This window comes from Cyprinodon tularosa, unplaced genomic scaffold (assembly GCF_016077235.1).
Source record: "Cyprinodon tularosa strain WSP-4 unplaced genomic scaffold, ASM1607723v1 ctg42, whole genome shotgun sequence".
Taxonomy (NCBI): Eukaryota; Metazoa; Chordata; class Actinopteri; order Cyprinodontiformes; family Cyprinodontidae; genus Cyprinodon; species Cyprinodon tularosa.
This window is the reverse complement of record NW_024039141.1, coordinates 603,639-628,749: the sequence shown is the minus strand read 5'-3', so window position 1 is coordinate 628,749 and position 25,111 is coordinate 603,639. Positions and strand designations below refer to the sequence as shown.

The 25,111-nt window shown below is 39.3% G+C and overlaps 1 protein-coding gene across 2 annotated transcripts; it reads right to left on the bottom strand.

Annotated features, from left to right (window-relative positions):
• Window positions 1-725: 725 nt before the first annotated feature.
• On the bottom strand, window positions 726-19,434 carry ctbp1 (C-terminal binding protein 1). 2 transcript variants are annotated; one of them, XM_038299079.1, is made up of 11 exons: window positions 19,311-19,434; window positions 17,505-17,547; window positions 14,534-14,678; window positions 9,372-9,526; window positions 9,088-9,232; window positions 8,795-9,001; window positions 8,475-8,689; window positions 7,615-7,745; window positions 7,414-7,541; window positions 2,371-2,488; window positions 726-2,290 (listed from the first exon to the last, which is right to left on the bottom strand). In XM_038299079.1, exons 3-11 carry the CDS (start codon window positions 14,592-14,594, stop codon window positions 2,113-2,115), a joined length of 1,338 nt encoding a protein of 445 aa, XP_038155007.1. In that variant the 5' UTR covers window positions 14,595-14,678; window positions 17,505-17,547; window positions 19,311-19,434; the 3' UTR covers window positions 726-2,112. The 2 variants fall into 2 exon arrangements, with proteins under 2 accessions (XP_038155007.1, XP_038155008.1); XM_038299080.1 differs by lacking the exons at window positions 14,534-14,678; window positions 17,505-17,547; window positions 19,311-19,434 and adding an exon at window positions 13,688-13,836.
• Between the last annotated feature and the right edge of the window lie 5,677 nt (window positions 19,435-25,111).

The window sequence follows — 25,111 nt, the reverse complement described above, 5'->3', positions numbered from 1 at the left end:
TTCACCTGCTGTGGTCAACTGTATTAAGGCAGTGAGTGGCTCCAATGGCAACTTTCTATACCAGCTACTGTAACAGGGGGAGAACAAATAAGGCCCACAGGATATCAGCCAGAAACGACAGATTTTAAGAAAGAAAAAAACAATATAGGAGGAGGGGAAACAGGCAGGGATCTCATTCTCTCTGAAATGTTTCAGTACAACATGTTGAACACAGAGAGCAGACCTGTTAAAAACCAAACGGTTTAGCGCTGGACTGGGAAATATATATCATCAACAGGACATTTCAAGAGTATAATCCAAACTATGGGGTTATTTTTTTTTCTTTAAAAATATATACTTATCACATGACAAAGGAGCCACCTGTCGCTCATAGACTCTGAGGGGACAAACTGTACATCACTGGAAACTGTCTACGACTGAAAGAAAAGGGAAAAAAAAAACACTTTGATGGAGACACAGAGAGGGGGGGGGGGGGGGGGGGGGGGGGGGGCTGAGGGTCTCATTTCCCCTCAAAAATTAATGCACATGCACTATAGACAGCAGCTTAATGAGAGAGGGAGTTAAATGTAAGCATGTACTACCACTGTCCTAGTCCAACTTCTTTCACTTCCTTGGCTAATGCTTAAAAATTAAAATCGTTTTACAGCCTAAAGTCTGAAAATTGTGCTAAACTGAGTGACAAAGGCAAACAGATGAGTTGGATTTCGACGCCTGAGGAGTTCATCTCAAATTTATTTCAACTGGGCTTCCTCTTTTTTTTTTTTCTTTCAATTTTATCATGACTGCTACAATTTCATCTAGAAAATCTGTACACAAAAAAAAAAGGGTAGCACGGTACATTCAATATCTGTTAATGAGGTACTAGAAAGGTGTTCCCTTAGAATCAGGGCAACAGCGTTTTAAGAGTTAACTTTACGGGACGACTCCTTTGGAACGGGTGACAGAGCGAGGGGAGCAAACACTCACACACACACTGAAACACACACACACACACCACTGTCTTTAAGATGCAAGCATGCAGGAACGCTGGCTGCCATTTGCTCCTGCAGGGAATCGAATCCGTACGGTCCTGTCCCGTCTGAAGGAACTGGTGGATGCATACTGGTTTTATGTGCACTGATGCTGGGGGGGCTATGATGCGAGAGGATGATGAGGATGTGTAGGGTGGTTGTGAAGTCCTATCAAATTTAATTTTAGTTAATTTCTAAAGGTTTAATACTAAGTTCAAGTGATGGAACAAATATCTTTGATCTGTTGGGAGGCCGGATAGAGAGCGCCCTCTGCTGGCGTTGGGGTACAAATGAGTTTCTCTTTAGCTGCTTGCCAGAAATCTTGGAGGAAATAAAGGGAGAAATGCTGAAAATACAGAAACAAGGTGATAATTGGGGAGGGTTACTCTTTAAATGGTTTAAGCTACAGAGTTTCACAGTTAAGAGAGCTCCAGACAGACTGCATTAGAAACCCCTCTGCTGAGCAACAACAGCACCACAGAGGTTTAAGGGATGGAGGGCTAGAGGGCAGCTAGGTTCTGCTCAGTTTACCTTAAGAAGCGGTTTCCCCCAATCACAACACGGGCAGAGAGAGGGGGAAGGAAAACAAAAATAAAACAACAACAACAGAAAAAGAGAGTAGTAACACGAGCCATCAATGTACAAAGTGGAGCTTTGAATGTCCTGTTTCTGCTGGAGGCAGCAGCCTAAAGCCTCGTGTCGGAAAAGCTAATTCTTCTCAACAAAACGGCAACACCTAGAACCACAATAGATCAACTTTTCATTAACACAACAGCCAGCTAAGGAAGTAAAACCAATCCAATAATTGCATCCTTGAGAACAGAGTTATTGCTGACATTGTTGGGGGGGGTCTGGTGGTTGGATGGGTGATCGGTGGGATGAGGATGGAAGGATGTGGGTCTGATGAGGATGGGCCGTTCCTGGGATAGTTGTCTGATCAGATGAATGACTGTAGATCCAAGATGGGTCAGACTGGTACTTCCTGTGCAACACAGGGTAGGTTGGTGTCTGATCCTGAAGGAGCGAGGCAGAGGAGGGGCCAGGGGGGGTGGGGGGTTCGGTTTCCAGAGATGACGGAATGTGCCAGAGCTGGCAGAGGGGGCTATTGGTCGGAGGGGATGTCTCTGTCGGCTTCAGCCTTAGTTGGCTGCCCTGGGGACGGGGCATGAGGGGGGTGGGAGACAGGGGCAATGCCATGTGCCAGGGGTCCTGAAACCAGGCTCTCTGCTCCTGGGAGGCCCCCCGCTGCTGCTGCCACGTTGATCAGACCTGGAGGAAATCTGAAACAGAACCAGAACATCTTCTTTTCAGCCTCCTGACAGAGCCTCATGTCCTCTCAGTCGCCGTTCGCTCTTCTCACCTGTAGGCGGCTCCATTCAGCTCTGGGTGAACGGGAGCTGCCTCCATGGTGGGCCAATGGGAGGCAGCCATCAGATACTCCTTATTGACACAGTTCTTCAGGCTGTCTGGGATACGACCTGCAAAAAAACAAAACAAATCATCCACCATTTTAAGTTTTTTTTTTTTTAAACATTGCAGACATCAATTATACAAAAAATTTTGTTTAAGGCTGCTGATCCGTTCTAAGAGTTACTAAAATAGGAGGCGTCTTCTTCGATTTCTCTGCGACTGCTCCTCTAACTGTACGACCGCCATCAGCTCACGACTAACCGCTCAGACCTATGCGGCAATTTGACAGGCAAGTCTGGAGTCACCAGACAAGGAAGTGAAAATCTTCTTTGGGGAAAACCGAACCTAAAATTATGGCAAATCTCGACGTAAACATCGGAATCCATTTTACATTTCCTCACAGAACAACTTTTGTTGTAGAAATCTGGCTGTTATTGTGCGATCTCAAAGTTTTCTGTTGCATGAAAGTTCAGTCTCAAACATTTTTTATTTCCTAAATCTATCAAGACCTGGAAAAAAAATAATTCCAGACCTCTGCAGATTTTAAGACAATAGGAAATCTGTAGATCTTTAGAGAAGAAGAAACAAAGAAAACTACAGTCAATCTCCTCCATATACAACATATATGCAGTCGTCTCTTTGCATGAAAGAACAACAATATAAACTTTAATACCGACTCCAAAATAGTTTGTTTAAAAAAATAAAAGAAATATGTGTTGGAAAACTGTATTACTGATTATTCTAATTCTATGATCAAGGCATCGAAGTTACCTTAACACTCCGCAAATAAACTAGAGTGATAAATGAAATCACAGGTTATCCCAGTTTTCCTTCAGTGACAGTTTCTCTTGCTGTGAGTAAAAATGATCTCAAAATGTGCAAAACTGCGACTGAGGGAAAACTGCAGGGAGGCACAATTTGAAATACCTAATTTAGTGCCTCCCTAGTGGAATTTGCATTATAGTTTGGACTTTTTTTTCTTTTGCCTACGATTAATGGTCGAGATGCTACAGTTCGTAGTAGAGTGATAAAGACATTCAGACAAAAAAAACAAAATTCAGGAGGCAGCAGGTTAACGGCAATCCATAGAGTCACTGCAATCAAATATCTTTTTTATGGAATGTAGTTTACCAGTAGGATAGAATTCATGAATGCCATGTATTCACTCTCATCATACTATCATTATTGCTGATAATTTAAAACAGAATTTAATGAACAAGCTCCATGGAAAGTGGAGGGAAAATGTGGGGTTATTACTAAGGTTGAATGATTATATCAAAAATCTAAATTGCCATTATTTTCAACTAATATTGCGACTTTATTTTGAATTATCTTTGCACTAACCACAAGCCTTTAAATGTTTCACCCCGGGGTTTCAGTTTTTTCATTCGCTTTAAAGCTTGTTTGTCCAGAGTCAATTGTTGCAGGATTTTACTGTAACCAGAAAGTGATTATTCTACTTCCAAACACTGATCTGCATGCTAGCAGAAAGTTTATTTCATTTTTCTCCAGAAGCAAACCCACTTCAAACATACACTATATTGCCAAAAGTATTTGCTCACCCATCCAAATTATTGGAATCAGGTGTTCCAATCACTTCCATGGCCACAGGTGTATAAATTCAAGCACCTAGGCATGCAGACTGTTTTTACAAACATTTGTGAAAGAATGGGTCGCTCTCAGGAGCTCAGTGAATTCCAGCGTGGAACTGTGATAGGATGCCACCTGTGCAACAAATCCAGTCGTGAAATTTCCTCGCTCCTAAATATTCCACAGTCAACTGTCAGCTGTATTATAAGAAAATGGAAGTGTTTGGGAACGACAGCAACTCAGCCACGAAGTGGTAGGCCACGTAAACTGACGGAGCGGGGTCAGCGGATGCTGACGCGCATAGTGCGAAGAGGTCGCCAACTTTCTGCAGAGTCAATCACTACAGACCTCCAAACTTCATGTGGCCTTCAGATTAGCTCAAGAACAGTGCGCAGAGAGCTTCATGGAATGGGTTTCCATGGTCGAGCAGCTGCATCCAAGCCATACATCACCAAGTGCAATGCAAAGCGTCGGATGCGGTGGTGTAAAGCACGCCGCCACTGGACTCTAGAGCAGTGGAGACGCGTTCTCTGGAGTGACGAATCGCGCTTCTCCATCTGGCAATCTGATGGACGGGTCTGGGTTTGGCGGTTGCCAGGAGAACGGTACTTGTCTGACTGCATTGTGCCAAGTGTAAAGTTTGGTGGAGGGGGGATTATGGTGTGGGGTTGTTTTTCAGGAGCTGGGCTTGGCCCCTTAGTTCCAGTGAAAGGAACTCTGAATGCTTCAGCATACCAAGACATTTTGGACAATTCCATGCTCCCAACTTTGTGGGAACAGTTTGGAGCTGGCCCCTTCCTCTTCCAACATGACTGTGCACCAGTGCACAAAGCAAGGTCCATAAAGACATGGATGACAGAGTCTGGTGTGGATGAACTTGACTGGCCTGCACAGAGTCCTGACCTCAACCCGATAGAACACCTTTGGGATGAATTAGAGCGGAGACTGAGAGCCAGGCCTTCTCGTCCAACATCAGTGTGCGACCTCACAAATGCGCTTCTGGAAGAATGGTCAAAAATTCCCATAAACACACTCCTAAACCTTGTGGACAGCCTTCCCAGAAGAGTTGAAGCTGTTCTAGCTGCAAAGGGTGGACCGACGTCATATTGAACCCTATGGATTAGGAACGGGATGTCACTTAAGCTCATATGTGAGTCAAGGCAGGTGAGCAAATACTTTTGGCAATATAGTGTATCACCGCCACTTAAAAGTTCTGGAATAAGAAAAAAGCTGTCTCTTAGTCTTTAATAAAACTGATGCGACCAAAATGGAGTTCCTCTGCGATTTTCTTAAGTTGCAATTATATGGCAAAAGCAATTATTTGCCCAACCCTACTTACTACTAAAATTACAGCGACAATAAAAAGAAACATTTTAAACGATCCTTTTTCATTTTAATGTTGCAAAATTAAGCATTTCTGACAACTGATTACATAATTGGCACCGTACTGACATGTATATTATAACAGTCATAGGTGGTTTACCGGTTTGTTGCGTAGTAGGTGTCGTAATTTACCTTTTTAATTAATTCATATACTATCATAAAACAGCTTAAAGGCCTAAGGCTTTACCAGTAAATCTTTGTATCGTCTGACACCAGAAGTGCTAAAGAGGGTTGCAAAGAGCTGCAACACAAACCATCACGTTAGACAGAGGTTGCTAGGTAGCATAATAATCTGTTAGCTAACAGCTGGGAGTCTCTGTGTTGCTGCTACTGGAAACATTGGTAACTTGGCAGAGAACATATTGGAATACCAAGAATGTCAGCTATTAGGGTCATTGGGTTTAACACTCAACCTGTAACACCAGGAAACGGTGCAACCATAAGATCTGATACAGGAGGATCGACAGCACAAATGCAGTAACAATCCACCAATTCAAGGGCATGATCCAGACAGAAGACAGAGGAGAGTTTAGAGCAATTATTAAAATGTTTGACTCAAGGTGTGTCTTACCAGAGCGGAAATACTGAAATGGGATATTTAGGTGTGAAAAAAAAAGGAAATGTTAATGTGACGTTTCCATTGGGTTTATAACCAAGTGAGCTAAAGTATAGCATCGTCATCCAAGTTAAGTCGTCACCCATAGCTGCAATCTAGCACTGACCACAGATCAGTGATGGAGGAAAGTATTAATGAATTAATGTTTTGTTCTTAGGTTAAACTGTCAGCTAGTAACGTTGATGTTGCTTCGGGCCATGTTTATGAGCATAATGGGAAGATCTGGGGTCATGCCGACAGCAGATTAACTCGAGTTTGCTAGAGCAGAGCTGATTAGACAAAAGCATTTCCATCTCCAGTTGTGTACATTAATTGAAAAACACCTCAAGCATTTTTTGCACATTTCTGAAAGTTTAAATTTCCCAATCAGGCTTTTCTAATGTCATGCTCCAAAATGCACATTAAAAAAAGTACTATCCCAACAACAATGAGGTAAACTGGACTACTAGAAATAGATATGTCGGTCAGCTGATATTTTTGGCTGATTTTTGGAAGAACATTAGTTTAATGACAACATTTCTACTTGAAGAATCAGGAATTTATTACTGAGAATGGCTGCTCTTAGACCCTAATCTGTATTAATTAGAGCACTTTGAAATCAGCTATACTTGGCATGGCCATGAAGCTCTACATCAGGCTATACTATTAGAAGTGTCAGAGGGCTTCAGATGAGCAAAACTTACAAAGATGCAGAACTCTAATGTTTACGGCACATCCTGCATGCTTTTACTTTGAAGTCTAGATATCAAAATGAAGACAACTGTGTGGTTGCCGGAGTAACGGCAGTTGAAAAACGAAGGAGCGGAGAGACCGATTTATTACATATATTTTTGTTTAGATATTGTAAATGGTTAATCAAAATCCACAGTGAGATGTGGTCGGTTCCAGTGCTGATTGAAAGCATAATAAACCTGATGGCGTATACGTGAAGTGAGAAACGACACAGTTGACGGAGTTTTAATGTACGCACCCATCACCACCGCCCATAACACAACACTGCCACCCATTTCATGTGGACACACGGGCAAAAACCCACTGAGATTTCAGTCGCTGAGGCAGCAGCGTGAGGGCCAACTGCGCCCTCTCCTGTGCTTGGTCAGCATTGAAACAGCAGCTTCCACTCGCCATAATTTGGCAGCCATGCCTTAAGGTCATGTGAAGCGCATGTTGCTTCCTGCAATTGCATCCAATGTGAATATGGTCATGTTAATAGATTTATGAATATTTCTTTTTGCTTACATTGAGACTTATGTAATGTTTCTTATCAAGGTGTCATTTTATGTAAATGGCGGAGAGGGGAAAAAAAAATTGAAAAAAACTACAGCACATATCAGAGATCGGTTAGAGCGATGTCAAAAAAATAAATTAGGCATTCTTTAGATCCTGCTGGTCGATTTAACTCACCGGTGATGGCCCGGCGAACCTCTCTGGCTGCCTCTTCACGAGCCTCAACTGAAGCCTGTTCACTGTACCAAGATGTGTGAGGGGTACAGATCAAGTTGGGGGCATCCTTCAAGGGGCCCGTTGAAAAACTTCAGAAGGAGGAAGGTTATTAGCGACTGATCGGTGCAGATACGAAGTAACTCTGGCATATATCACTCTTACCTGAAGGGTTCTGTCTCATGTACGTCCAGGGCGGCTCCACGTATCCGGCCCTCCTTCAAGGCCTGAGCCAGAGCTTTCTCATCCACCAGTCCCCCTCTTGATGTGTTCACCAGAAAAGCTCCTTGGCGCATCTGGAAGAAAAACAGTATAATCAAACATCCTACAGCAAATGTGTCCATAAAGGCAGCAAAATAATTTAATTATATAATGGCTAAAAAAGAAAAAGAGGTGAACTGCTGAATAGTGAATGAGGTAGTCACTATGTAACACTATCATCCAGTCAAACTGCTTAAAGCGGTTTGGGGGCCTGCCATACAGGACTGAATTCATTTATTTTCTCCTCGTAAAGACAAATATCCCTGCTTTATGAAGCACACTTTGGTTTACATGCAGTAATACTAAAGTTTTCCCTAATCAACTTATATGGCAACAACTCAGGAATATCTACTTTTATATGAATTTATATGTTAGGTATACATTACATAATAGAGATAAATAATACTTTATACAAAATATATCTTCATAAAATGCCAAACAAAAGAAATCCAAAAAGGAAAAGATAGCAAAGATTAACAGTACTTAAATATCAATACAAGCATTAGACTATGGATGTAGACATCTAGTTATTTTATTTTTTATAAAAAAAGCAAAGATTTTTCACAAGTTGAAGTTCCTGGAGTTAAACTAACCCAAAAAATAAAAAATGAAGCTAACAGTTTTTAAACAGACCCCAGAGCTGCTATTTGAGGAGGTCCCACTTTACCATTTCATTGAAAAAACAGCTAATGACTTGAGATGCTTCAAATGTAATTGAGGGTAAGAAACATGAATGGTTATGGACGGGCTTTGCATCCACCAACCTGTTTGATGGTGAAGTCGTTAATGAGGTGGTGGTTGTGCTCGTTGAGGCTGCAGTGCAAAGACACACAGTCTGAGTGTATGAGCAGGTCCTGCAGCGTGGCCATTCGCTGGAGGCCCAACGAGCGCTCCACGCCATCAGGCAGGTAAGGGTCATAAAAGATTATGCTAAACCCAAACGCCTTGGCTCGCAGGGCCACAGCCTGGCCAACACGCCCTAAGATCAGAAGATGTTGAGGTTTTGAAAAAAATAATGTAAAAATTGTTTGCAAGTTGTGTTTAATTTGATCTTGAATGAGCTTTAAGATCCATCTCAACTTACCAAGACCGATGATGCCCAACGTTTCACCTCTGATACGGGCGGCGCCTCCGGCCACCTCCCTTATCTGCTCCACGCTAGAAGCACGAGTCCCCTCCCTGAGGGCTTGGTGCATCCAGGTGACCCGCCTGTACAGGTTAAGGATCAGACATAGCGAAGTGTCGGCCGTCTCTTCCACAGAGGCTGCTGGTACGTTACAGACAGCGATGCCTGGATGAGAGCAAACAGGAGAAATGAGGCACTTGTGGCTAAAACCTTAATTTGTCTAAGATAATCTGTAAACATCGTCATCTCACCAAGCTCAGCCGCTGCTTTGACGTCAACATTGTCAAATCCGGAGCCGATCCTGACAATAACTCGTAGTCCTTTAAACTTTTCCAAGTCATCTCTGGATAAAGTTATAGTGTGATACAGCAGAGCCGCCACGGCTTCATTTAACACCTGCAAAAAGCAGATTGTTCTTAAATGATCAGCACATGTTTGTTCAGAGTTGGTACAAGAAAAAAAACATTATTTTAGGAAAAGCAGTCAATGTTTTCTGTTCATAAACCACGGATTTCCACAAGACATTCTTTTCTACCTTCTCATGGATCTCTTGTGTAGACTGAGCGTCACAGAAAGCCACGGTCGCCACGTCTTTGAGGATGGGCATTTCCACTGTGCAGTCGCGCCCATCTAGGAGGGCCACCAGGGGCCGTGGGTGCATCGGCCCATTCAGGATGGGGGGTCGGATACCTGAGTCAAACGGTGAAAAAAATCCATTCAGATAAGTCAATCAGTGGTTTGGATTTTAACAGATCAAACCATTTTACAAAAAACCCAGGGTGTGTACAAAATGACAATAAAGTTTGTCCAAGTCTAAGCATATCTTAATGGGAAATAAGATGCACGTATAAACATTTCCTTTCAAATTGACCAATTACAAAAAAAAATGCAGAATTAAAAACTAAATGCCTTAAAACTTTTTTTTTAAGAAACATTACACAAAAAAGTATTTATATACACATTAAAAAAGGTTTTCTAGCCAATTAAAGAACCAATTTGAAGCCATGTGTTGCAGAAATAAACATTATTTTAATCTGTGTGTAGGCTTAAATATTAGAGTCAGCGTGTGGGACCAACCAACCAGAACTTAAGCTCTATTTCAAGAGCTGCTATGATAGTTTAAAACGCTCAGAGAAAATGGACATAATTCAGTAAATGCTGCTCTTAACTTTCAAAAATTAATTCATTAAAATGTGCCTGAAAAACAATAAAACTGTCTTGACTTCCAACAATATGGGTACATTGATACTTAAGAGTTTATTTTTCATTTATTATATTTATTTATTTTAATATTTGTGACCTTCTAAAGATGTGGAAGCTTTTAAGAACAAACATTTAAATATTTTGAGCTTCCTATTCAAGTAGAGTGAGGCTGCGGGTTAAACTAAAAGTCAAAATTTGTTAAACAACACCGGCATCTTATTAATCTGGATGGCCTGTAACCGCTTGTTTTTCCAAAAATGACTAAAACAACTTACAGTCAGTGAGTCAGACGGCATTTTTCCACGTCTGGATCGCTCAAGGTGATGAACCAAAAATCCCCCTGCATAAAATAGCTGAATACTCCTCAGAAAATTAGACTAAGCGTTTGTGACCTCTCTTTTTCCGTAACAGCGCAGACGAAAATAGACAAGTGCATTTATGATGTATGGATGTGACTTTAGGTTACAAGGTCATGTGAAACCTTTGATACTTTGAAACTAACTTCTTGGGAGCAGCGTTTATGGATCCATCACTGCATCTATTAATGAGACTTGGGTCAATGGTGTGGTTTAGTGTCGTTTCTAGGAGTGTGACCCGGGTTTGACAGCACCCAGAGAGGTGATGCTGTGCTACAACTGGGGGAGGGGGCTGCAGAAGTATTTGATGTCTGGAGGTAGAAAAGGGGGGTTAACGAGTTTATGGGGGGGTTCAGTTGTGACCTACATCTTGGGTCTGGAAGAGTCTCTTCATCCAGTTATTCTACCCTCTACACACACACACACACACACACACACACACACACCCACACACACACACACACACACACACACACACCCACACACACACACACAGAGTAGCGGCAAATATAATCCACAGTCGCTCAACAATCTGCCCATCAAAGAAAAAATGCCAAACCAAATGAATGCAAATTATAGCAAAAAATACTTGTCACTTATCAGTTTTTGTTTTACACTTCCTTCCGTTTTCTGTCTCAAATGAGATTATCTTCTGTGAATGTTATCTCCTCGCTGCCTGAGGTGTGCTTTTCGTGGGAGCTGGAGGGCAGCTTGCTGGAACGGTTTTATTTGGACAGAAGGCGGGAAGCGGTGGTGAGACTGCTGGTGAGGAACAGGGAGCTGGGAGCCAAGGCTGGACATCAACTATTCAGGGTTTCCTGAACATTTTCCATTACACGGCATCCAGGCTTTTCCAGCCTGGAATTTTCAAACACCTCAGCCAATGTTTGGGGGATACTGGAGGTTAAGAATAAACTAAAGACAATGTGACATGTAATCATTTTAACTCTATTAGGGTGGTTAGGATGATCACCTTCCTAGTCTAAAAATTTTAACAAACTAATTTGAAACCATATTTTATCACATAGGGTTAAATCAACAATTATACAAACGAAGCGTCTAACTCTATAGCTTCTTTTTCAGAAGAAATACAAAAGACAGTCAAGTTTAAATTGTGTAAACAAAAGCCTAATGATATGATACGCCCAAAAGATATGATTAAGCTGATGTTTCTATTACTTAGTATGCTGAGAGCAGTTCTCCTTTGGGAATTTATTTTTTAGGAGGTTTTGAGGCAAGTAATCTATCTCTTTATAATAGGTGCCAGATTTCTATCTTGCTTTTTTTGAGAGGATACATTTTACCTCTCTATATAAAAAAGCAAGAGTGGAGATTTTAATATGAACCAGTTTGTCAAATTTCTGTAAATGCAACAACTACTCTTCTGAGTCCATCAATATGTAATTGCTCCCATCGGCCTCCATCCTGAGTCCATCCCTTTTCATCTACTGATCCCTAATGTACCGTTTCTGTAAGGCCTGTTTGTATTGCATGCATCTTATGTTTCTTAATGGGAACATCAACCTGTCCAGGGACTACAAATTGAAATTAGCCAATGGCTACAATCTGGCGTATGTGTATGTTCCTTCATATGTACTATTAGTTTTTAAATTAATAACTCACAATATAGAGACCTTGTGTTTCTGATAGAACATTTTCATGATCTCCAAAACAAAAATTTGGATTTTAAAATTTTATAACATTTGGTCATTAGTTTGTGTTGTCCTACAAAGACCGTAAAAAAAAAAAAAAAAAAAAAAAAAAAAAAAAAAAAAAAAAAAAAAACATGATATGGAGAAACTTCAAAAGATCTATTTTTTATTTTAAGGTGGAAAAATCTCAAACCTTAATTACTGTGGTAACATTTTTTTTCATCATAAAGCCTTCATTTTAACGATGCACAGTGTTAGATCAAGACGCAAAGATTGTCAGGTCATCTTGCTGCTCTTCCAATCTATCATGTTTAAATCTTGATTTATTATATCAACATATAAAGAGCCCAATGCAGTTTTTCTAATTTTGACCACATACCCCCGATCTCCTACATCCTTGTGTATCTTTGTTCTCTTAGGTCAGCTGATTAGCTACTGCTATCAGTACTTTGAACGTGGCATTTTCTCTGAGGGGACCTTGTCTTCAATAACACTAAAGGATGCTGGTGGGGGATTTTACGTTTTTTTCTGAATTTCTATATAGTTTTTACTTAATTTTTATGCTATTTTCAATGATTATTTTTTTAATCCTTTAAGGGTGTTTGTATTTCTGCTTTTTGGTCCTTTTTGATACAGATTTGATTGGATTAACTAATTAACAAAACACATTTTAAAGATTATGGTGGTATATTGACAAATCAAATTTTAAAATGAAATATTTTAAGCGTCTCAGAAATATGATGCTATAGTAACAGATTTTGTTTAGACCACAATTATCTTATGTTGAGAAATATGCACTCTTATGCTGAATATATTATCAAAATATAAATTAGATGCTAATTAATAGTTTAATAATCCCATTATCCTTAAAAAAAAAAAAAAAAGAATTCAACCTGAAAATCCTGTAATCGTTCGAGACTATTTATTAAAAATACTGAAACTTAATCCTCTATGTGTTCCAATTTTATTTTCCTTACAAGACTGAAAGAATCGGCGAAAATTATCCTAGCTTATAGGCAGGACGGTCACTGGAGGTACATACTAGTGGACTTCATTATGTATTGTAGATCACATTAACTGCTGATGGCTCAATAACGCTGCTGTGCCAACTGCACAACACTGAACACACAAAGGGACGATTGCTAAGCAGAAAAACTTAAAGTTGTGTGTCACAAAGAGCTCTTTAGAAAAATATACGATGGAGTGAGACTGAGTGGAGAGTAATATGAGTAAAGGACACACTGGCAGACCGAGGCCTACGAAGAACAAGCATGGCCAAACACACAATACAATTCATTCAGTGATTCATTCATTCTCCCTCCCTTCGCCTTTCTTCCCTCCACTCCCTCCTCCTCCTGGTCGTATTTAGAGTAACAGGAGGGGGGGAGGGGCAGCAGACGATGATAATGCAGCAAGAGGCAGTACTCCACCCAGACGCTGCTAGACACACTTATTCAGTTCCTTCTCAACGGCGGCGACAGCACCAACCCACACTGAGCATGAAAGGGAAACAGAACGCGCACACGTTGCTGCACCACACCCAAACCTTACCCCCCCAACACACACAAAAAAAGCTCCAAAATCTAGAAAATAGACAACACACGTTCAAAAACAGAGAACACATGGGTAGTGGGCCTAACCTTGCATTGTGGAGTCTGTCAGACCGTCTTCCTCTCTCTACTCTTCTTATTTTTCCTCCCTCTCTCCTGCCAGCCTGCTCGAGGCTGACTGGATCCCAGCTGTCATCCACACCCAGCCCCTCCCCCACCACCAGCCTCCAATCACAGGCAGCCCCATACACACCCAGCCAACCAGCACTAACCTCATTAGCATAGCTGAAGCAGAGGCTGAGGGCGGTTTGGGCTGTTGTCATTTTTTAAAGAGACAGCTGGCCCGTTTCCCAGTAGCCTCGGCCACAACCCTTCACCTTATCCTCTCCCTCTCATCAGTCTCTAGGGACCCTCCCTCACAGGACTTCCTTCATTTTTCTGCACAGTTACGTCCTATACACATCATCATTATACAACAGCTTAAAACACCATCCATTCCTCACTGTGCAACTGGAAATTAAACCTTACTCATTTCTGTTTCCTTTACTATTAGATAAAGCTTCTTTCCTGGATAAAACAAACACTGAAACTGCAAAAGCAGGAAACATATCAAAGTAAAGACACTGGGTGGGGAGCACAGTAACCATCGATCTATGTCATTGCATAAACCTAAGAGCAAACAAATCATTCTGGGCAGAAAGTATTCAAACAATACAGGAAACAAAAAATAACAAAAGATTTTAAATAAACAACAAATAACACATTTGAAATATTTCTAATTGAAAGTGGTATAGTCACTTTGATCAACCTGATTTATAAGTAGCAAGAGACTAATATGAAAAAAATATGAACTATTAGCTAGTCTAAGATAAATTATATTTATGGGGTTTAAATATAAGTTCCTTCCTTCCTATATATGTAAATATGTATCCTTACCCTCACAAATGCGGTCAAGTCTCTGCCGCTTGACATGTTTGGTTTTGTCCATCAGAGCCATAGACCAAGGAGTCTTAACCTGGGACGGTGAAGAACAAATGTGGGAGCTGGAGGGGGCCCTGTGATGATGTCCACCTGGTATCGCCTGCAGGTACAAAACAAGTGATCCAGTTATTGTTGATTCCGTTTGTTGGAAAATAACACATAAATATTCTTTAATAAGAAGCTTTAAAAAGACATTACAGAGTTTTCTAATGATACTGCTGCCTATGGTCAAAACACAGAACTGCAGCCCTCTTCTGCTCAGTCTTGTAACTCACGCTCGTACCTTGAAAGATTTCTCTATTGACTTTTTTACTCTTTATGTGGAGTTGCCATTGGTGTCTGAGTTAAACTGAATGTTGATCACTTATGAGTATCCACAAAATTAATCTTGAATATACTCTGATTGTTTGCTAGATTGAATCTGTTTAACATGCACATGCTTGACGTCACACCCGTCGAACGGAGAGGGAACCTCTCACCCGAAGTACATTCAAAGATATTAGGCTTAAAGATTCATCTACGCTTAACTACTGAGGTGTCAGTCTGCTTATCAAACAATGTTTTCGTCTTAAAGGGTAAAAAAAGAGGCAATTTTAAAGATATTTTTTAGTAAAAACTGACAGTGTCTCTTTAAGCACATTAGACACCCTGACAGGAATGTAGTTCATTCCTTTGAATTTTAGCGATAACGGAGATCTTTCCAGTTGTTGGATGAGAGGGATCTCCTGAGGCTGCAACTCTTCCTCAACCTGACTGTTCATTGCTGAACTCTATCCTTTTTCAGATGCATTTTTTTTAAACTTCTTTTTCAAGGTAGCGATGCAGCTTAAAGGAATAGTACACCCAAAACATGATTAGCCTTCATTTTCTACTCACCCCTAATGCTGAAAAACACTCTGGAGTACTTTTTTGATATCTCAAATGCATCTGGAGATCTGGGAGGCTTCTTGCTGTCTGCTGACATTCAAATAATGGAGGTCTATGGCGCCCGAGGCAGAAAGGTCCATAAAAGTCCACAAAAAAGTGTCAATATTCCTCCATACTGCTTGTCCAATGTATTCCAAGTGTCCTGAGTGGGTAGCATCCAGAATTTACTTGAAACGAAGTCATTTAGAATGTTTTTAGAGCATAAACAGTAGTGTATAGGATTTCCTGAAAGCGCGTTCACGAGTCTACGGAAACCGCGGCAGACCAAACCAGATGAAAGTGCGCATTCAGCGTCTGCTCTGCCGATAATGCAAGCATAGAAGAAGAAATGTGCTGTTTACCTGTGCAAAGAAAGAAACAACGAAAGAAAAATGTCTGAGGCCTTTAGTGTTAAGGAAGAGCATGAGTTCCTTGTCGAGCTGAATGCGCACTTTCATCTGGTTTGGTCTGCCGCGGTTTCCGTAGACTCGTGAACGCGCTTTCAGGAAATCCTATACACTACTGTTTATGCTCTAAAAACATTCTAAATGACTTCGTTTCGAGTAAATTCTGGATGCTACCCACTCAGGACACTTGGAATACATTGGACGAGCAGTATGGAGGAATATTGACACGTTTTTTGTGGACTTTTATGGACCTTTCTGCCTCGGGCACCATGGACCTCCATTATTTGAATGTCAGCAGACAGCAAGAAGCCTCCCAGATCTCCAGATGCATTTGAGATATCAAAAAAGTACTCCAGAGTGTTGTTCAGCATGGGGGTGAGTAGAAAATGAAGGCTAATCATGTTTTTGGTGTACTATTCCTTTAAAACATCCCTGCTGCTGGAAGGTGACATTATTATAAAAGTTCCAGCTGTCAAAAATGCTTGTAAAATACTTTTACAAACAAACAAATGAAAATATAAAATACTAAATGTTTGCAGCTAGTAGTATTACACAAATAGTTTATTAGCTACAAGTTCACATCTTAAAAAAATAACTAAAAAAAAACCAAAGCTATGGCAGCGAAAGTAGATTAGTTAAAAGAAACACATTCTCCAAAAATTATATCTTAAACATTTTTATTCATTTTTTCAATTCTATCACCTAGCTCTAGGCAAAGGCCTACATTACTGACAATTGTGATCCAGATTAACAACCCTAGATTTGTCTTAAAACCCAGATCCTATGAAAGGTGAACACAAAACATGTGATAAGTACTTTCCTCCATGGTGCTTTCTCTAATTGGTTAGTTTGTGAGATGAGAAATAAAGTACAAAAAAAAAAAAAAACATAATTGCAATAGTTGTATCCCCAACAGTAAAGGAGAGCCATATAATGAGGTATAATGCATGAGTGAAGTTTCCTATTTATTTTCCTCTTCACAAACAGGTTCTATTCCTGCAGAAATGTACCGGAAAGCTAAAAAACACAGTGGGAAGAATAAAACAGTAATGAATGGAGAACAGTTGAAATAATTTTTTGTTACATGTTTGAGCTTGTTTAGAAGGTGGTGTAATAATGGTCTCTAACCTGGCAACGATGCATTGAACTCTCAGCAACATGTTTGGACATTCAAGAAACAGAAAACACTCTTTCCCTCGCATGGGCGTAAAGTTTTTGCTGGTGCCAGATTTTATGAAAGAAATGGCACAATAAACAAGAAAGTAATGATCCGTTTTTGTGTGGCCAGGTTGGTGCAAACAAAGGCTTAGGTGGTTCCAGAAAGGGAGCGTTTTATATTGTGGTTTATTTAACCACATGTGGTTGTCTTCCTAGGGAGAGCAGACTGGATTTGGATTAATTTGACATACAAATTAGAACTGGATTAAATTTTATCACAATCTTACGCTGGGCCTTTATCCAGTTTAGAGTTAAACATATATTTTTTAAAATATGTCCACATGCATGCTCACATGCCTTGAACTGGAGCAGATTATTTGTGGAAAAAAAATAATTTAAATGTGCACACCAGAGGATTAGATAAGATATAGACATAAGGGTGGGGGTGCACTCACCTGGAAAATGTTTGTGTCAGGAAGATTGACAACTTAGTTTAAACTGTAAACAAAGCAAAAGTAAAGAAACTTTAGATCACAGTAATGTCACAATATATCTGCAGATACATTAAGGCACTAAATACTGAAAAAATATGTTAAAAAAAAAATTCATTATGATCCTACATGGCAATCTCATTTCTCTTTTAGAATAGCTTTTTGTACTGTTAATTAGAATGTAGTATATTTTATCATTTCCATTTTAATGATGTCTCTTTGTTCATGTTTTAGCCTGTAAAAGACTCAATTAAACTTTAATTGTGCAAAAATTTTTTAGCACCATTTAGATGTTACTGACATAAAACAAAACAAAAATGTTTTTTAATCTTAGTCAAATTGATTTAAGAAAGAGTACAATGAACATTTCTCTAAATTCAAATAAATACTTGGCCAAATGTGTGTGCAACTTTATTTTACAGAATGTGTTTCTGTTACCAAACATAAGATTATGACGAAGCAGGTCATTCATTCAAGGAGTTGTGTGGTGGATACAGAAATATCATTAAAGCTGTATGCATAATTTTAAGTAGATTTGTACCAATCAATATTTTCGTCTCAGATATCTTCCTGTTTTCTTTCAGGTCTGATCAGCAAAATCTGTTTGCCTTTGTTTTTCCCTTTTAAGGACTGGAACAGATGAGACTCGCTGGATTTGACCAATTTGAACAGAACATGGAGAAATTAAGAACTTGTCCACATTTAAATATGTCCCTTCTTTCATGACTATAAAAAAACATACATTTTAACAGGGCATCAGAAGGCACATTTCAGTTGTTACTATATCAGTCTTTAACAACAAAAATGTTATACGTAAAACAAGTTTATTTCTTTTGCAAATTGTTATTTTATCACAATTATATATATATGTATAAACCCCAGATCGTTCATAAATATTAAAAGCATTTTTGCGTCAATATTCACGATTTCTGGCCTTCTGTTATTTTATTGTTAAAACTTTTAAAGTTATTTAAAGAACAAATTCTAACTTTGTTTAAAGTGAAGATAACTGTATACTTTTGTTCCAACGAAAAAAACAACAAACATAAAATGCATGTGGTAATTAAGAGGGAGAAACTTTATGTAGTACGTATACTACCATCCTAACTGATAAGGTTACCGTTAACCAACTAGTTAGCTGACGAAGCTAGCTAGCTTGTTTCTCCTCCTTCAAATAGCGGGGTAAATTTAATGAATGGCGGACAAATGTGTTAAATTACAGTTTCAATTATTACTAATATTTTGAGTTATCTATGACGCTAACTCAATACCTGCAAGTAAATTATAGTTTGTGAGCCGGGTACAAACTTTTGAATCGCTATCCAAGTTAACTAAACACATAGCACGGGAGCTAGCTGTCCGCTAACCCAAACACAACAGTACTACAAGTGGTTAACATTCTTAAGGTGCCAAAAACTTTCTAAACTATTGAACAATTGATATATTCTCTATCAAATTGTTGTGAGAAAGTTAATAAATGTATGTATTTTTAAGGTCGACCTATGTGAGACGTTTATGCTGCTGCTAACGTTAGCTAGCCATCGCCGTTAAGTGTGGTGTGGCTGGGTCTTTGGGAGAGATGCAGGCGGAGGGGGAGCCCATTTCGTCCGATTTGTTATCAGCGAGTGGCGCTACAATGTGAAATGTTTGACCCAGAAGCTGAGCAAATCCTTTAGTTTCCAAGGAGATTCAAACCTTTAAGAAAGCGAATAAAACTCGTTGTACTTGGCCGCTAATGAGCAAGTTGACGCGAAAAAGGCAGTTATTTACCCCAGATAAACTCTTTGAGGAGCGCCGAAACAGTGTGCGTCCGTCGGTGGTGTTCCCTCTCTCCCGATCGCCATGAAATTAGACAAAAGAGGAAGTGGCTTGTTGATGAGGGGGTCAGACTGTCTGTTTTTTTTTAAAAAAGCGGCCGTCTGCTAGAAGGAGCGCCCTCACCTTCCACGGCGGAGCGACAAAAAATATAAAAGACGAGTTAAGATCAAACCAACTATTCATTGCGTTTCAGTAAATTCAGTAAATAGTGCTAACAACCGACACTTGACCTCACTTGTTACACAAATGGGAGAAAATAAACCAATTATTTAATTGTATTTAAAATTTTATTTAAACAGACACACACCATTATATATATATATATATATATATATATATATATATATATATATATATATATATATATATATATATGTATATATATATATATATATATATATATATATGTATATATATATATATATATATATATATGTATATATATATATATATATATATATATATATATATATATATGTATATATATATGTATATATATATATATATATATATATATATATATATATATATATATATATATATATATATATATATATATATATATATATATATACATATATGCATATATGCATATATATATGTGTGTGTGTGTGTGTGTGTATGTGTGTGTATACCTGTCTAGCCCTTTAAAGTGAAGATAACTGTATACTTTTGTTCCAACGAAAAAAACAACAAACATAAAATGTATGTGGTAATTAAGAGGGAGAAACTTTATGTAGTACGTATACTACTTGGGCGACAGTGGCGTTGGATGGAGGAGTTTGACGAAGGGTTGACGGTTCAAGCCCCGACTCCGACTTTCATTGTCGTTGTGTCCTTGGGCAAGACACTTCACCTGCATTGTCTACTGATGGTGGTCAGAGGGCCCGGTGGCGCCAGTGTACGGCAGCCTCGCTTCTGTCAGTGAGCCCCAGGGCAGCTGTGGCTACAATGTAGCTTGCCACCATCAGTGTGTGAGTGTGTGTGTGAATGGGTGAATGAATGTAGTGTAAAGCGCTTTGGTCAAGTCTCCTAACTTGAATAAAGGCGCTATATAAGTACATGCCATTTACCATTTACCATTTACTACCATCCTAATTGATAAGGTTACCGTTAACCAACTAGTTAGCTAGTTGGTTAACGGTAACGGTAAGAATGGGTGGGTGTGTGATCATTTTGGCAGCATCTAACAAATTTGTTTCAGTTTTTGTCTTATTCATCTCTGAAGATGAGTAACCATTACTATGCAGGCGAAACGCAGCTTTTCCTGACAATGTTACAAAGTGACTATTAACCCACTGAAGCACTGGGTAAGTGTATAGAAGGAACAAATATATGGATGTGCCAACATTTCTTTAACTGAAAGGAAATAAAACTGGAGCAATACATTTTGGTTCATCTACAATTACAATTTTTTGTCAAACTTTTTAGCTTCCTTGAACTTTTCAATCTTTTGCCGCATTTCAGGCTTCAAACATTATCTACGATTGTATTTGTTTTTGACGAATCAACTTCAGTTGGGAAACAATCATGTAGGGGAACAACATTTGTTGGAAAATGTTACTTTCTAAACAAATAAACAACTGAAGAATGGGGTGTGCAAAATTAATCGGCCCCTTTACTTTCAGTGCAGCAAATTTCTCATCATTATGACTGATGATGCTTTGCGATTGGCAGGTGACCTGTCCAGGGCGTACCCGGCCTCTTGCCCATAGACAGCTGGAGATATAAGCACCAGCACCCCTGACGACCCCGCTTGGGATAAGCGTGATGGAAAATGGATGGATGGATGACTGATGATAATAAAAAGAATCCACCTGTGTCTAATCAAGTCTCCGTATAAATGCACTTGTTTTGTGATAGTCTAAGAGGTCTATTTAAGGCGCAGAGAGCATCATGAAGAACAAGGAACACACCAGGCAGGTCCGAGATACTGTTGTGGAGAAGTTTAAAGTCCGATTTAGATACAAAAGATTTCCCAAGCTTTAAAACATCCCAAGGAGCACTGTGCAAACCCCAATATTTAAATGGAAGGAGTATCAGACCACTGCAAATCTACGAAGACCAGGTGGTCCCTCTAAACTTTTAGCTCAAACAAGAAGATAACTGATCAGAGATGCATATCCATAGGACAACAATCAGTATTATACTGCACAAATCTGGCCTTTATGGAAGAAAGCCATTTCTTAAAGATGTCCATTAAAAGTCTAATTTAACCTTTGCGGTAAGCCTCCTGGGAGACACAGTAAACATGTGGAAGAAGGTGCTCTGGTCAGATGAAACCAAGATCCAACTTTTTGGCAACAATGCACAACGTTATGTTTGAAGTAAAAACAACACAGCTCATCACCCTGAACACACTAATCCCACTGCCCAACAGGGTGGTGGCAGAATCATGGTTTGGACCTGCTTTTCTTCAGCAGGTACAGGAAAGCTGGTTAAAATTGATGGGAAGATGGATGGAGCAAAATACAGGACCATTCTGGAAAAAACCAAGACTGGGACGGAGATGTATCTTCCACCGAGAAAATAATCTAAAACATGACTCTACAATGGAATGATTCACAAACAAACATATGCAGATATTACAATGATCAAGTCAAGGTCCAGACCGGAACCCAATCGAGAATCTGTGGAAATAACTGAAAACTGCTGTTCACAAACTCTCTCCTTCCAACCTTAATGAGCTCAAGCTGTTTTGCAAGGAAGAATGGGCCAAAATTTCAGTGCCAGGATGTTCAAAACTGATAGAGACATACCGCAAGTGAGTTGCAGTTGTAATTGCAGCAAAAGGCGGCGCTACAAAGTATTTTACACACCCAGTTTTTCAGTTTTTTATTTGTTAAAGTTGAAAATATCCAATACATTTCTTTCCACTTTATGATTGTGCCCCGCTTGTTGTTGATTCTTTACAAAGAATTACAATTTACTGCAAACACAATCTATTTTTATGTTTGATGCCTGAAATGTGATAAAAGGTCAAAAAGTTCAAGGGTGTCGAATACTTTCACAAAACACTGCAAGTTAGAAACAAATGATCCGGCCCCAAATCTTGTTGGGAATGTGATGAACTGAAACCTGAACCTTCAGAGGCACATAACGAAACTAACAAAGTCAGCTGAAGTCACCTAAAGAACATTTCCAAGGTTAAATGACTAATGTCTCAGCAGGATCTGGAAAAATTGATCAATTCTTAGCATAACTGATTATATCATCAGTTTTCTCACAGGCCTGCCTATGAAGTGGATCAGACAGATGCAGTTGATCCAGAATGTTGCTGCCGATGTCCTCACTAAAACAGAGAAATTGGAACACATCACCCCTGTTTAAAGGTTCTTACACTATCACATCTTATTTCAGATAATGGATTGTAGAATACTTCTATTGACCTATGAATCATTGAATCACAGACTAGTTGCTTGTGCACCATCCACCCAGATGCCTCAGGACTTCCGTGTCAAGTTTGCTCTGCTTACCCAAAACCAAACATGGACAATCGATATGTACTGCTCATGCCTCAATTACTCTACACAAAGTTCTTGAAAAGTGGTTGAAATCCCATTCTTAGTTGCTGTTCAATGTTGCTTAAACTGTTCACTGAAACATAATCAGTTTGTCGTCTACCTTTACCTGTCTTTATTCTGCCATAGAGATACATTTTATTGTGTGTTTATTCTCTCCTTACTACGGTTCACTTTGCATAATTTTTTACTGAAATGTGCTACACAAATAAACTTGCCTTGCCTTGAATGTAATTTAGACCTCTGTCAACATTTAAATTTTCTATCCAATTTTAGTCAACGATATTTGCTGTGAATTAAATTTGCAGTGCAGATAGTTATGTTTTTACATTTCTTTTATATGATAGTCTGTATTTTCATTTTAAACTGTACAAATCCCTTCTGCAGCCTTTAGATGAGGTGCGTTCACTTTGTCTCCATTCTGTTACCCAGGGATTATCATAGGTCTTATATGACTCAAAGTATAGAAATAGTACCATCTATTATATTTGGGGGAAATATTTAAAGTTTAAATCAGATACTTGTGCGTTGACGTGAGTTTAAAGGTCTCACTGGCTAATCTACTGGCTAAAATGACATTCAATTGGTATCTTCTCTTATAAATGCACAGTGGAGAAGTTGTCTTGCACGCAGAAAAATCTTATGGTTGATCTTTCTGCATGCATGAACACTAGCAAGTCCATGGTGGTCATAATGGATGGGGGTAACAGGAAGAGGGAACAGGCTCCTCTCTGCATACAGGAGGAGATGATGCAGCATTAAGCATTCTTTTTTCCATTGATCTCCCTTGCAGGGTAAACACTGCTCACCTGGTGAAGAAGGACCAATAATGGTTCTTCTTTCTCTGGAAGCTGAAAAACGGACTAGACTTTCTACCCCGCTGCTCACAAACTTTCATAGGGTCAAGCCTAAAAGTATGCTATATCTCTATAGGAGCTGCACAGCATCAGAGAGGGAGGGTTGCCACAGAATTGTGGGATGCCATCTACCAGATCTGGTATTTGTTCATCCTGCACCAATCCAGAAAACGGTCAGGTGCATTGTCACAGATCCCAAACCCATCTGGGAAATGCACAGTTTGTCCCACTTCCATCAGGAAAACGATGCAGGAACATTATTTATAAGAAAAAAATCACAATCCTTCCCCTTAAGGCAGACACTAAACATGGGATTCAAAAAAGCCTCCAGCCAATAGACAGTTTCAGCAGAAATTGCACTTTCTCTAAGTACATGTACACATATTGTTTTGCATTTTGAAGTCTAACGCATTTGTTCTTTGCTATATCATGTTTTTAACTCATTTTTCTATATTTTATCTCCAATATCTGAGCCTGGTTGCTGTCCCATCTTAATTTATACTAGACATTAGCTGGTTAGCGGTATCACAGTGTACCAAGTTTATTATGAACAAACGTTTCCTAAGAGCTGAGAGTTGGAATGCCATGATCTCCTTACTTTTTAAAGTTCATAAAATATTTAGTGGAAAGTATTAAAGTTTCTAGTGCCCCAATAAATTACAATTCAACTTTTGCTTATCCTGGTCTGTTTGCATTTCAGTGTGCACCTTCTGCTGCACACTGCAATTCAGCTGGCTGGTTCATATTTCCTTCAACAAGAAGCCCTGTTTTAGCTGTTTGGAAATATGTTTAGACGTGTAAATCTAGACCACTCATAGCCTGAAAACTAAAGAACCTTTTACTACATTTTAAAACAAAAATTAGAAATAATTTCAGGACTGCACATTGGTGCAGTTTGTAGCACTAGTTGCCTTCCAGCAAGAAGGCTTTCTGCAAGTTGTCCCTGTGCATATATGGGTTTTCTCCCATAGTCCAAAAATATGACTTTTAGGTTAACTGGCTTCTCTAAATTGTCTTTAGGTGTGATGTGGAATGATTGGTGACCCGTCCAGGGTGTACCCCACTGCCACCCAGACAGAAGATGGATAGAAACAATTATTCATAGAAAAAATGCAATATTCCAGGCCTCAGTTAAAGCCACTATACTGCGGGTAAACACCATGCATTCTGGACAGACTAAGAAATAACCAGCTTGCTTTACAGGTTACTCTATAAAAATAACTGCTCAAATTATTTTTTTGTAATGATCATTTAGTCAGGTTATACCACTTTAGCAATAATAAATTTAGTCAGTATTAAAGTGAGATTTCTTTTCACTCCTTTGCTTTAAAAGTAAAATAATTCTTACACAAAATAATGTATGAGAATCTTCTCC

Coding starts and splice junctions, on each gene's coding strand:
- ctbp1 (XM_038299079.1), bottom strand. CDS start 14,594: ATGGCTCTGATGGACAAAACCAAACATGTCAAGCGGCAGAGACTTGAC. Junction 7,542..7,614: donor CATGAGACAGAACCCTTCAG/GTAAGAGTGATA, acceptor CTCCTTCTGAAG/TTTTTCAACGGGCCCCTTGA. Junction 2,489..7,413: donor GGTTCGCCGGGCCATCACCG/GTGAGTTAAATC, acceptor GTTTTTTTGCAG/GTCGTATCCCAGACAGCCTG.